Genomic DNA, 13,992 nt, shown 5'->3' with positions numbered 1-13,992 from the left:
CGTGCTCCTTCCCTTTATACAGCTGATTGGTAGGGGTGCCAGGTGTCTGACCTGTCCTGAGGGTAAGTGATCAATATTAAAAGCTTGGGAAACCCCTTTAAGAAATTGCTTTTCAATGAAAGCTAGCACCTCACAACTCAATTTGTCATCCTCCCTGCACGATGACCTCTACACAAGTCACAGAGCATGTCCTTTCTCCTAGTAGTCAGTCGGTGTCATTACTAAAGTTTAGTGTTGAGCGAACCCGAACTGTAAAGTTCGGGTCCGTACCGAACTTTGCGATTTTTAGTACCCGAACCCGAACTTTGTCGGAAAAGTTCGGGTTCGAGTTCGGTGTCCGGGCATTTATTAAAGCTTGTTGAAAGGCTGCAGGGCAGCCAATCAACAGGCTTTTAAGCTGTGTACCCTTAGAAGCAATCAAGGCCATGCTTACTAATGGCATGGCTGTGATTGGTCAGTGCATCATGTGACCCAGCCTCTATATAAGCTGGATCACGTGTAGCACCGTCCATCAGCTCTCAGTAGTGAAGGAACAGGAAGCAGGCAGCTGAAGTGAGGGACAGTGTTAGTGCAATTTTTTAATTTTTTTTGTGTGTGGGTGCAATGCAACATTGTACTTTGTACCCCTGACACAAATATAATAGTTAATCCGTCTGTTAGGTGCACGTCATATACCCATTTATTGCGTGAAGTACACCTGCACTGCATACGTGACAGGGAAATTGATATGGTTAATCCGTCTGTTAATTCAGTGGGTGACCTCAAAGAATGAGGAGAGCATCAAATAAGGGACGTGGCCCTGGTCGTGTTGCAGGGAGAGGACGTGGTCGATCTGTGCCCGCTACATGCCCAAATAAAACACCTTCCTCAGGTGCACTTGGGCAACAGAACGTTCAGCGTTATTCTCTAGGCCCGAATACCGGTGTACGAATGGTGAGGCCACAACAAGGACAGGCGATAGTAGATTGGGTGGCTGACAGTGCCTCAAGTTCCTTCACATTGTCTCCCACCCGGGCCCCTGCTGAAAGCGCAGAATTGGCACCTGCAGCCCATGGGCATCTGTCTTTCACCTCACCCCCTTGCAAATCAGCCAAGCAGTCTGAGCCCCAAGTCATGCAGCAGTCTCTTCTGCTTTTTGATGACTGCTGTCAGGGTTTCCGAGGGCCATCCACATAGCCCTGCTCCAGAAGTGGAAGAGATTGAGTGCACTGATGCCCAACCACTTATATTTCAGGATGTGGACATGGGAGGACCACCGCAGCATATCTCTGATGATGAAGAAACATAGGTGCCAACTGCGGTGGCTTTCTGCCGTGTTCAGACCGGCAAGGAGGGCAGGGGAGAAGAGTGGGTGGAGGATGATGAGTTCCTAGACCCCACATGGAATGGAATCAAGGTCATGCAACTGACGTGTGCAGTTCGGAGGAAGAGGTGGTGGTCACACAGCACCAGCCGCACAGCAAAAGAGGGAGCAGTGTGCAAAAGCAGAGTGGCCGTCCCCTAGCCAGTATGCCTGCTACTGCCCACCGCACCCAGGGACTGAGCACACAAAAGCCAGCTCCAAGGAGTTCCCTGGCGTGGCAGTTCTTCAGACAGTGTGCTGACGACAAAACATGAGTGGTTTGCACGCTGTGCAATCAGAGCCTGAAGCGAGGTACAAATGTTCTAAACCTGAGCACAACCTACATGACCAGACATCTAAGTGCAAAGCACGAGCTGCAGTGGAGTAGACACCTCAAAAACCACGAAAGATCTCTGGCTCCTCCTGGTCCCTCTTCTGCTGCAGTCTCAGCCTCTTTATCCACCTCTGGAGTGACAGTGGTACCTGCCACCCCGCAAACAGAGGATGTGGCAGCAACGTCGCCACGTCTGTCACCAAGCATCTCCACAATGTCCCATGGAAGCGTTCAGCTCTCCATCTTCCAAACACTGGAGAGAAAGAGGAAGTACCCCCCTACCCACCCGCGATCCCTGGCCCTGAATGCCAGCATTTCAAAATTCCTGGCTCTTGAAATGCTGTCATTCCTTCTGGTGGAGATGGGGACTTTAAAAAAAACTTATGGCGGTGGCTGTCCCACAGTATGTCGTGCCCAGCCGCCACTACTTTTCCAGGCGAGCCATCCCCGCCCTGCACAACCAAGTGGCAGACAGAGTTAGGTGTGCACTGCGCAACGCCATCTGTGGCAAGGTTCACATAACCACCGATATGTGAACCAGTAAGCACGGGCAGGGATGTTATATCTCCCTAACTGCACACTGGGTAAATGCAATGGATGCTGGGCCTGAGGCGGATAGCAGTTTGGCGCATGTCCTTCCGCCACCGAGGATTGCAGCACGTTTCTCTTTGCCTCCTACTCCGCTTTCTTCTCTGCCACCTCCTCATCCAGACAGCGTAACACCTTCACCACCAATTTCAGCACAGCCAGGGAGAAACGACAGCAGGCTGTTTTGAAACTCTGTTTGGGGGAAAAACCCCACACGCGCAGGAGCTGTGGACGGGCATGGAACAACAGACCGATGAGTGGTTGGTGCCACTGATCCTCAAGCCCGGCCTGGTGGTCTGCGATAATGGGTGAAATCTCCTAGCAGCTCTGGGCCTTGCCGGTTTGACGCACATCTCTTGCCTGGCGCATGTACTGAATTTGGTGGTGCAGAGGTTCCTGAAAAATCACCCCGATATGTCAGAGCTGCTGCATAAAGTGCAGTCCGTCTGTGCACGCTTTTGTCATTTTCACCCTGCTGCTGCTCGCCTGTCTGCGCTGCAGCGTAACTTTGGCCTTCCCGCTCACCGTCTTGTATGTGACGTACCCACAAGGTGGAACTCCACCTTGCACATGCTAGCCAGACTGTGCGAGCAGCAGCAGGCGATAGTGGAGTTTCAGCTGCAGCACGCACGGGTGAGTCGTTCTGCGGAAAAGCACCACTTCACCACCGAGTGGGCCTCCATGCGGGACGTGTGTGCCGTGTTGCGCTGTTTTGAGTACTCCACCAACATGGCCAGTGCCGATGACGTTACTATCCCACTTCTATGTCTCCTTGAAAAAAACGCTTCGGGCGATGATGGAGGAGGAAGAGGGATCATTTCCACGGTTATCAGGCCAGTCATTCACAAGTGGCTCGGAGGGTGGGTTCCTGCACCAACAGAGGCCAGGTACACAATTGTCCAGCCATGGCACAGTTCTGGATGATGATGAGGAGGAACTGTGTTCACAGCAGGGTGGCACCCAAAGCAGCTCATGGGCATTACTGGAGTGTAGCTGGGGGGAATACAGAGGACACAGACGATATACCTCCCACAAAGGACAGCTTGTCGTTTCCTCTGGGCAGCCTGGCACACATGAGCGACTACATGTTGCAGTGCCTGCGCAACAACCCCCAAGTTGCCCACATTTTAACCAGTGCTGATTACTGGGTGGCCACCCTGCTGGATCCCCACTACAAGGACAACGTGCCGTCCTTAATCCCGTCACTAGAGTGTGATTGGAAGATGCGCGAGAACAAGCGCACGCTGGTAGACACTCTGCTGATGGCATTCCCACCTGACACTGGGGGCTCAGTGGAAGCACAAGGCGAAGGCAGAGGAGGAGGAAGAAGTCTCCAACGCAGCTGGGGCACCGCCAGCACCTCAGAATGGAGGGTTAGCATGGCCGAAATGTGGAAAAGTTTTGTCAGCACGCCACAACAACCAGCACCACCAGCTGATACGGAATGTCTTAGCAGGAGGCAGCATTTCAGCAACATGGTGGAGCAGTATGTGTGCACACGCCTACACATACTGACTGATGGGTCTGCCCCATTTAACTTCTAGGTCTCGGCCAATGTGGACAAGCTCACGTTCATTAAAATGAACCAAGCATGGATCCCACAGGACTTGTCCGTTCCTTGTGCAGAATAGACAAGTATACCGTCTGCACCCAGCCATTGTTATACTCCAGCACACTTTCTCTTTGTTTTTCTTTTTTAGATTTCCCAATGTTTTGGGGTCTTACCAAATTTATAAAAAAAACGACAAAAATAGTGTTGACTACCTCCTACACCACTGCTTTTACCTACACCGCCACGTCCACCGCCTCCTCAACCTCCTACTCCACTTAGACCTCCGCCTCCTAGTTTAAGATCATTATTTTTAACTTTTTTTTATTCTATGTTTTAATTCCTTTCCCTATCCACATTTGTTTGCAGGGCAATTGTCCTGCTCTTACCCCTATTTTGCTTACTTTTGCAGCCCTTTAGCCCTCTAACTTTTTTAGAGCCATTTTAGTGCCCCAAAGTTCGGGTCCCCATTGGCTTCAGTGGGGTTCGGGGTCAAATTCGGGTCCCGAACCTGAACTTTGCAGGGAAGTACGGCTGAACCCAGCGAACCTGAACTTCCAGGTCGATTCGCTCAAGTCTAATTATGACCACCTTGCAATTCAGCATTAGTGGTCGTTCTTGCACTCTATAGAAAAAAGTGCTGGACTGTGCGCACTCCCATGGTCCTGGCCACCAGAGAGGCCAGCGTGTTTTTCTATAGTGTACAAGCACGGTCACCGCTGCTGGATTACATTGTGGTCGTAACCATGGAAATGAGTAGTGTATAATGTGAGGGGAAAATTTTTTCTTGCCAGCAAAGGAGGCAATATGGATAATAACAATACATTAGTAACTGCCTTGTATTAATTTTGTCTACATGATAAATGCCATTTGCTGAAGTGAAACAACCCCTTTAGTATTTTCAGTAATTATATACAGTACAGACCAAAAGTTTGGACACACCTTCTCATTCAAAGAGTGTTCTTTATTTTCATGACTATGAAGGCATCAAAACTATGAATTAACACATGTGGAATTATATACATAACAAACAAGTGTGAAACAACTGAAAATATGTAATATTCTAGGTTCTTCAAAGTAGCCACCTTTTGCTTTGATTACTGCTTTGCACCCTCTTGGCATTCTCTTGATGAGCTTCAAGAGGTGTATATATATATATATATTAGATAGATATATGTAATAGCCGTATACCATGCATTAGGTAGCATTATTTGGCACTGCCCTTGAGCAATCACTGCTCTAATTCCTCTATTATTTATTCTGCTTACAATGTAGTAACCAGGCAATATGTATGTTGGAACGGCGAGAAAAACCAACCCCTGATATGTTTGGAGAATTACTGCAGAAAGCTAGTACAATGGGAGACTTGAGGAACTGTCCTGTGAGTACACAGTGTTATGTCATGGAAAATGTACCCATGTTTCCTGTTTTTATTATGTGTGCTGGCAATTTTAGATTATGGACTGTATTATAAAAACAGCATTGAATTTACAGAGCAATTGTGGGGAGAAAATCCGCATCCGTCGGGTGCTCATGAATGCCCCTCAGATCATAACGATAGGACTGGTGTGGGACTCTGATCACTCCGATCTTGCTGAAGATGTTATTCACAGTCTTGGAACCTGTCTGAAACTCGGGGATGTAAGTTTCCTTTCACTATATGTTGCTTGATTTTTTTAGACTAGATAATGTGTAGAGGTCCATATAGCTTCATTTTCTCTCTTCGATTCAAAGCACAATGCCGTAATCTAGTAACATCTGGTATGCAATAAATGTATAGGCAGAAACGAAATAACTGATCCATATATTGTCCTTGTGCCATACAGCCTTGCTTCTGTAATGTGCTTTATTTTTTTTCTATAGCAATTTATATACAGTAGTTAAAGAGGACCTCTTCCTGGTCCTGATGTTACAATATTAATACCTGGCATTTTTTTTTCAGATGCGCTGCTCCATTCCCCCACTGTGCCCTTCCACGCAGGTGAGCTTTTTTTCTCCCCTCCCTGGCTGTGAGCTGCCCAATCGCAGCGGAGACGGAGAAACACGGCAGTCTCCTCCTGTTCTGATGCTACTAATAAGTGAACAGGAGGCACAGCGGGGGAACGGAACAGCGCATCAGAAAAAAAAAGCGTCCTAACATCTACTAGTAACGCCCTACACTGGCAGGTAGTAATATTGTAACGTCAGGTTAGGATTCAGCCCTATTTCACCCTAAGGACTTGGCCATTTTTTGCAAATCTGACCAGTGTCACTTTATGTGGTGATAACTTTAAAACGCTTTTACTTATCCAGACCATTCTGAGATTGTTTCTTTCGTCACATATTGTAATTCATAACACTGGTAAAATGGAGTAAAAAAAAATCATTTTTATTTACACTGCTCAAAAAAATAAAGGGAACACAAAAATAACACATCCTAGATCTGAGTTAATTAAATATTCTTCTGAAATACTTTGTTCTTTACATAGTTGAATGTGCTGACAACAAAATCACACAAAAAAAAAAAATGGAAATCAAATTTTTCAGCCCATGGAGGTCTGGATTTGGAGTCACACTCAAAATTAAAGTGGAAAAACACACTACAGGCTGATCCAACTTTGATGTAATGTCCTTAAAACAAGTCAAAATGAGGCTCAGTAGTGTGTGTGGCCTCCACGTGCCTGTATGACCTCCCTACAATGCCTGTGCATGCTCCTGATGAGGTGGCGGACGGTCTCCTGAGGGATCTCCTCCCAGACCTGGACTAAAGCATCTGCCAACTCCTGGACAGTCTGTGGTGCAACGTGACGTTGGTGGATAGAGCGAGACATGATGTCCCAGATGTGCTCAATTGGATTCAGGTCTGGGGAACGGGCGGGACAGTCCATAGCATCAATGCCTTCGTCTTGCAGGAACTGCTGACACACTCCAGCCACATAAGGTCTAGCATTGTCTTGCATTAGGAGGAACCCAGGGCCAACCGCAACAGCATATGGTCTCACAAGGGGTCTGAGGATCTCATCTCGGTACCTAATGGCAGTCAGGCTACCTCTGGCGAGCACATGGAGGGCTGTGCGGCCCTCCAAAGAAATGCCACCCCACACCATTACTGACCCAATGCCAAACCGGTCATGCTGGAGGATGTTGCAGGCAGCATAACGTTCTCCACGGCGTCTCCAGACTCTGTCACGTCTGTCACATGTGCTCAGTGTGAACCTGCTTTCATCTGTGAAGAGCACAGGGCGCCAGTGGCGAATTTTCCAATCTTGGTGTTCTCTGGCAAATGCCAAACGTCCTTCACGGTGTTGGGCTGTAAGCACAACCCCCACCTGTGGACGTCGGGCCCTCATATCACCCTCATGGAGTCTGTTTCTGACCGTTTGAGCAGACACATGCACATTTGTGGCCTGCTGGAAGTCATTTTGCAGGGCTCTGGCAGCGCTCCTCCTGTTCCTCCTTGCACAAAGGCGGAGGTAGTGGTCCTGCTGCTGGGTTGTTGCCCTCCTACGGCCTCCTCCACGTCTCCTGATATACTGGCCTGTCTCCTGGTAGCGCCTCCATGCTCTGGACACTACGCTGACAGACACAGCAAACCTTCTTGCCACAGCTCGCATTGATGTGCCATCCTGGATAAGCTGCACTACCTGAGCCACTTGTGTGGGTTGTAGACTCCGTCTCATGCTACCACTAGAGTGAAAGCACCACCAGCATTCAAAAGTGACCAAAACATCAGCCAGGAAGCATAGGAACTGAGAAGCGGTCTGTGGTCACCACCTGCAGAACCACTCCTTTATTGGGGGTGTCTTGCTAATTGCCTATAATTTCCACCTGTTGTCTATCCCATTTGCACAACAGCATGTGAAATTGATTGTCACTCAGTGTTGCTTCCTAAGTGGACAGTTTGATTTCACAGAAGTGCGATTGACTTGGAGTTGCATTGTGTTGTTTAAGTGTTCCCTTTATTTTTTTGAGCAGTGTATAAAAAAAATACCAAATTTACAAAAAAAAAATTAAAAAATTTGCAAATTTCCAAGTTTCAATTTCTCTACTTCTATAATACATAGTAATACCTCCAAAAATAGCTATTAGTTTACATTCCCCATATGTCTACTTCATGTTTGGATCATTTTGGGAATGTCATTTTATTTTTTGGGGACGTTACAAGGCTTAGAAGTTTAGATGCAAATCTTTTTAGGGACCAGTTCAGGTCTGAAGTCACTTTGTGAGGCTTACATAATAGAAACCACCCAAAAGTGACCCCATTCTAGAAATTACACCCCTCAAGGTATTCAAAACTGATTTTACAAACATTATTAACCCTTTAGGTGTTCCCCAAGAGTTGATGGCAAATGGAGATGAAATTTCAGAATTTAAATTTTTTGCCAAATTTTCCATTTTAATCCATTTTTTCCACTAACAAAGCAAGGGTTAACAGCCAAACAAAACTCTATATTTATTGCCCTGACTCTGCGGTTTACAGAAACTCCCGATATGTGGTCGTACACCACTGTACTGCCCCACGTCAGTGCGTAGAGGGAAAGGAATGCCTTGTGCTTTTTGGAAGGCAGATTTTGCAGGACTGGTTTATTTACACCATGTCCCATTTGAAGCCCCCTGATGCACCCTTAGAGTAGAAACTCCGAAAACGTGACCCCATTTTGGAAACTACGGGATAAGGTGGCAGTTTTTTTGGTACTATTTTAGGGTACATATTATTTTTGGTTGCTCTATATTACACTTTTTGTGAAGCAAAGTAACAAAAAATAGAAATTCTCTGAAATTTCATCTCCATTTGCCATTGACTCTTGTGGAACACTTAAAGGGTTAACAAAGTTTGTAAAATCAGTTTTGAATACCTTGAGGGGTGTAGTTTCTACTCTAGGTGTGCATCAGGGGGGGCTTCAAATGGGACATGGTGTCAAAAAACAAGTCCAGCAAAAACTGCCTTCCAAAATCCATATGGCATTCCTTTCCTTCTGCGCCCTGCCGTGTGCCCGTACAGAGGTTTACGACCACATATGGGGTGTTTCTGTAAACTAAAGAATCAGGGCAATAAATATTGAGTTTTGTTTGGCTGTTAACCCTTGCTTTGTTACGGGAAAAAATTGATTAAAATTGAAAATTTGCCAAAAAATACCTGTTTTGGCACCGTTTATATTTTTTATTATTTACAACGTTCATCTGACAGATTAGAGCATGTGCTATTTTTATAGAGCAGGTTGTTACGGACGCAGGGATACCTAATATGTTAACTTTTTTAAATTTATTTAAGTTTAACACAATAATATCATTTTTGAAACCCCAAAAACTTTTTTTTGTGTCTCCATAGTCTGAGAGCCATAGTTTTCTCGCCCATTTTCCTTGGGGTATACAGGAGACCTTGGGTATAGCTTAGCTCCCTAGGAGGCGTGACACTAAGTGAAAACTGTTAAGCCCCTCCTCCAGCAGCTATACCCTCAGCCTGGAGAGAGAGACTGCCAGTTTTTTGCTTAGTGTCCAAGGAGGCAAGACACTCCCTGCTCTGCAGGGCTGTTTTCTCCTTGTTGTTTAGTTTTTGATTTTTGTTTTTTTCTTTTTCTTCCAGACCATCAGGGACAACAGAGACGCAATAGACCTCTCTGTTTCTCCCGGGGTTGAGCTGCGCCAGTGCCGGTCACCCGCACTGCTGCCTCCCCCGCAGAATGCAAGGTGGACCAGGGCAGCCTAGCTCCCCTGCATCCCGCCAGGGCAAGGGTCGCCCGCACGCCAAGTCCCTCTTCCAGCGTCCTGCCACTATGGTGCCAGTAGCTGAAGGCGCGACCCTGCTGGAACGGACCGAGGGTGAAGACGGCTAATGGTGAGAGTGTGGCTTCTCCAGCCCTACGTCGTCCCCCCCGGTCTCCTGCGTGCCTGACCCCCGTACTGGTGCCTCTGGAACCTTCTGTCTCTGCTGGACCTAGGCTGGCCCCTGGGGTGCCGCAACGCGGCAATCTGCTCCCTGCTCCCCTCCATGTGGAATACTGCACTCTCAGCATGACCCCCTTCCATGGAGGACATTGCAGACACCTGAAGGTAGCTGCAGATTGCTGCTGGAGGAATGTTGCAACAGGGCCCGGAGGGGCGCACCTAGCTGCCCCTGACACAGGGGTTATGCCGGCGTCCCTCCTCTACCCTCACGGGCATCGGGTCTCTGGGTCCCCCTCCCTCTTACCGGTCGCTGCTTCAGGGCCAGGGGGCCCGCGCCTAGCTGCCCCTGACCCTCCTCTACGGGCACCCGGTCCACCAAGGGCAGGGTTTTTCTGTGCTGGACTTCAGGGTCCCCCCAGCCTACCGGTGCCCTGCTCAGGGCCAGAGGCCCGCTCCTGACGCTGCCAAGGCGCAGGGCCTCGCTTCCGGCCTGCGGGGTGGGCACCCACGGCCTGCATGTACTGAGCGCGATGCTCCAACAGGCCCCGGCCGACCGTCGGTGCATTCTGGTCAGCTGGGCGTCGCTAATTTTGGCCCAGGCTTCGCGGCCTGCTGGGCCGCAATTCCGTCTCTCCTTCCTCGGGCCCCGCGGGGTGGGCACCCGTGGCCGGTATGTACATGCGCCACTCCGGCTCCCTCCAGGTCCCGGCCGACCGTCGGTTCCTCCCGGTCGGCCGGGCGCCGCAAAAATTTAGGCCCCGGCTTCGCGACCTACTAGGCCGCAAAATACCGGCCTCGGTTGGTGGGGGCGGGCACTTCTCCAGGCGCGAATTCTTCCCGCCTGGAGGTCCCCCCGCCCCCAGGGGATCGCTGTGCCCCCCTTCCCCCTCGGCCGGATCTTGGTTAACCTTTTGGGTACCGGCCATCTCCATGGGCCGGCTCCCATCTAGAGGAGACCCTCTATAATCTGGGCTTCCTCATGGGCCTGTATGGCTGGCCCCTTTCCTGCCTCTCAGAGAGGCTGTGCCCCTGTATGGTGGTCCCCTTCTTGCCTCAGAGAGGCTGTGTTTAAAAAAAAAAAAAAGAGGGGGTTAATAAATAACGGAATTCTTGTTGGCTGCGCAGGACGCTGCAGCCTGATCTCAGTAGTGCTGGCCGTATGCATGCCCCCCTTCCATAGGCGGCATGTTGCGCTCCCCGGCTGCGGTGCTGGCCAGGTGCATGTTCCCCTTCTAGGTGGACCCTTGCCCTCCCGGGATACGGCGCTGGCCAAGTGCATGCGCCCCCTTCCGCCCTTTCTATAGGCAGAATTCGTCACCCTCTCCAGTTATGGTGCTGGACATGTGCATGACCCCCTTCCTAAGTGGAATACTGCACTCTCCCTGGCTGCAGGCTGGCCATGTGCATGACCCTCCTTCTATAGGCGGAATACTGCACTCTTGCTGGATTCGCTGCCGGCCATGTGCATGACCCCCTTCCATAGGCGGAATGCTGCACTCTCTCTGGATTCACTGCCGGCCATATGCATGACCTCCTTCCATAAGCGGAATGCTGCACTCTCACTGGATTCGTTGCCGGCCATGTGCACGACCCCCTTCCATATGCGGTATGCTGCACTCTCACTGGATTCGCTGCCGGCCATGGGCATGCCTCCTTCCCTCAGGTGGCATACATACACTCTCACTGACTGGGGTTGTTCTCTCGCCGTTAAGTTTCTAGCCATGTGCATGACCCCCTTCCATGGCGGGGTGCTTGCACTCTCACTAGATCCGCTGCCGGCCATGTGCATGACCCCCGGTGTGCTGCACTCTCACTGGATTCGCGGCCGGCCATGGGCATGCCTCCTTTCCTCGTGTGGCATACGTACACTCTCACTGACTGTGGTTGTTTTCTCGCCGGTACGTTGCTGGCCATGTGCATGACCCCCTTCCTTGGCGGGGTGCTTGCACTCTCAATGGATGCGATGCTGGCCATGTGCATGACCCCCTTCTCTGGGTAGAATACTGCACTCTCACCGGATACGTTGCTGGCCTGGTGCATGACCACCTCTCATTCCATGGGTGGAATTTTGCACGCTCATGGGACTCACGGCTGTCCTTGTACATGCGGTGCTGGACTCGTACATGTCCCCCTTCATTGGCGGAGTAGTTGCACTCTCCCTTGAAATTCAGTGTTGGGTGGATTATTGCAACATCACTTAATGCTAGGATAACCCTGTGCATGTTCCCCTTTCACTAGGCAGACCTCCTGCGTTCCTACTTGATACTGTGCGGCCATGTGCATGGCCCCCTTCTGTGCGGAATATGGTATGTCCTACTTCTCTGAAGTCGGTACTGGCCTTGGGCATCACCCCCTTTTGGGGCGGGCCTTTGCACTCTTACCGACTGCAGTGTTTGCCAGGTACATTTCCCCCCTTTCTGGGCGGACTGCTTGCGTTCCATCGCATGCCATACTAGTCTTGGGCATAACTCCCTTCCGGGCGGCACTTTGCACTTCCATTGATACTGTGGGACTCTGTGGCTGGCCCCCTTCGCTGAGTGACTATTTTGCAGTGAGCGGACGTTCTTGTGCGCTCTGCGTTGTTTGGGCCGTGTATGCCTTCTCCTCCCTTAGGTGGGTTGGCCTTCTCACTGCTTACGGGGCTACTCGTATGTATGCCTCCCTTCCTCCTGCGACATACTTGTTTCTCTTGGGATACGATGCTTGCCGCAAGCTTTGCACTCTTCTCTGCAGTGATAATTCTGCTTCCACCTGACCCGGACGGGTTCTGCTTGCTTTCTACTGCACCGAGCTAGGCGGTACTCATTCTCTGTTTTGGATTGTATATTGCGGTTCCGTTGTGACGGTATCCGCCATGTTCGTTGGCCCTTCCACCTGGGGAGTGTTCGTGGTTCCTAGATGCGTACCCATTCGTCCTCCGGCTGCATGGCTTCCCTGCGCAAGCGATCACATGAACGAGAGTGCTGTCTGCAGCGCCCTTCGAATTCTACGTTGGCTCTGGCGGGACTACGGTTCCCTTGCCTACTACCAATTCCTCCTCTTCGGATGCAGTGTGGTATGAGTCCTTCCTATGGGCGCCTTCTGCGATTCAGTTCTGCTCTGCTACCAGGTTCGGGCCGCTCCCCTCGGGTAGGTCACCCAACTTCTCTTGGGTGCTTGATTATCCAGGTCTGGGGGACCTCCACTTTGGGTTCTTTAGGGTATTTGCCTTCTGCGAGGCGGTGAGCCGGGCGTCTCAGAGTAGCTTCTTTCTCGCCGGCTCTGTTTTGGCTCTCGCTCGGGGCATATCACTCCATGTGGCTTCTGCTCTGGCCTGGCTTCAGAGGCTGTTCCTTCACTGCCCTCCCCTCTGGGGAGGGCATGGTTGTTCACTTGGATGGTTCCGGTGTTCCTTGTGGCCTCGTACCGTCTCACTCGTTCACACTGGCTGTACTTGCTGTGCGCCCATTTACCAGGTCTACCGCGTTCTGTCTCCCGCTTGGGTGCAGATTGCGTTTTCCATTCTAGGCGATTGTCCTGGGGTAGACTTACCTTCTCGGTAACGTGGGAGGATTACCCTTCGGTCAAGATTGTCTTTAGATCTCCCACACCGGGACGGTAGATCCCCTTCCTCTGGTGGTAACATCAACATGGACTTTAGCCTGTCTTGTCCTGGCATCTGTTGGATGCTGGGCGGACCCTTTCGGTTCCTTCTGTCTGCCCTTCTGCTTCCCCACTCCAGGTGGATACGGGACAACGTTGCTCGGGGGCCGACGGGACCAGTTTTGCCGGACTATTCTGCTCGTGTTACTTGTCTGCGCCTGATCACGTTGGGTTTTTTCCCGCTTGCCCAGGCGATTCCAGCGGGCGCGCTAGTGTTCGCTCCTGGCCGTGCTTCGTCCAGGATCTGTATCAGACTTTGAGTTCTTACCTGGGGTTTTGCGGGAAACTGGGCATTCCCCCACTCTGCTTTTCTCTCCCCATGGTCCTGTCCTTCTCCAGTCCGGCCTGGACCTGGGACTGGGACTCTGTTCCTCGAAGGGTCAAATGTCGGCGCTGTCCATCCTCTTCCAGCGTTCCCTGGCCCCTCTTGGGCCTGTCAAGACCTTCTTCCACGGAGTGGCTCATTGGTTCCTCTGTACCGTCCCCCGGAACAAGCTTCCCCTTGGAGCCGTTACAGAAGTTCTCTCTGCTCCTTCTGTCCTGTACGGTTATTTTTCGGTAACCATCGTGTCTCTCAGACGGGTGTCTGGATGGCGGCCCTTCTTGTTCCGAGCATTCTGTCCTTCCCCAGGACAGGACAGTTCTCCATCCCGTCCCTTCCTTCCTTCTGAA

The 13,992-nt window shown here is 50.6% G+C and overlaps 1 protein-coding gene across 7 annotated transcripts in view; it reads left to right on the top strand.

Annotated features, from left to right (window-relative positions):
• The window catches only part of USP54 (ubiquitin specific peptidase 54), a 154,870-nt gene that overhangs the window by 96,940 nt on the left and 43,938 nt on the right, over positions 1-13,992 (top strand). For all 7 annotated transcript variants that reach the window (XM_040437944.1, XM_040437945.1, XM_040437940.1 and 4 more), the window contains exons 7-8: positions 5,089-5,194; positions 5,308-5,454. In XM_040437944.1, coding sequence (XP_040293878.1) covers positions 5,089-5,194; positions 5,308-5,454 — 253 coding nt within the window. The remainder of the gene's footprint in view (positions 1-5,088; positions 5,195-5,307; positions 5,455-13,992) is intronic.

Source organism: Bufo bufo, chromosome 6 (genome assembly GCF_905171765.1).
Source record: "Bufo bufo chromosome 6, aBufBuf1.1, whole genome shotgun sequence".
NCBI classification, from domain to species: Eukaryota; Metazoa; Chordata; class Amphibia; order Anura; family Bufonidae; genus Bufo; species Bufo bufo.
Note: the sequence above shows the minus strand (reverse complement) of the source record. Positions and strands in the feature narration are given on the sequence as shown.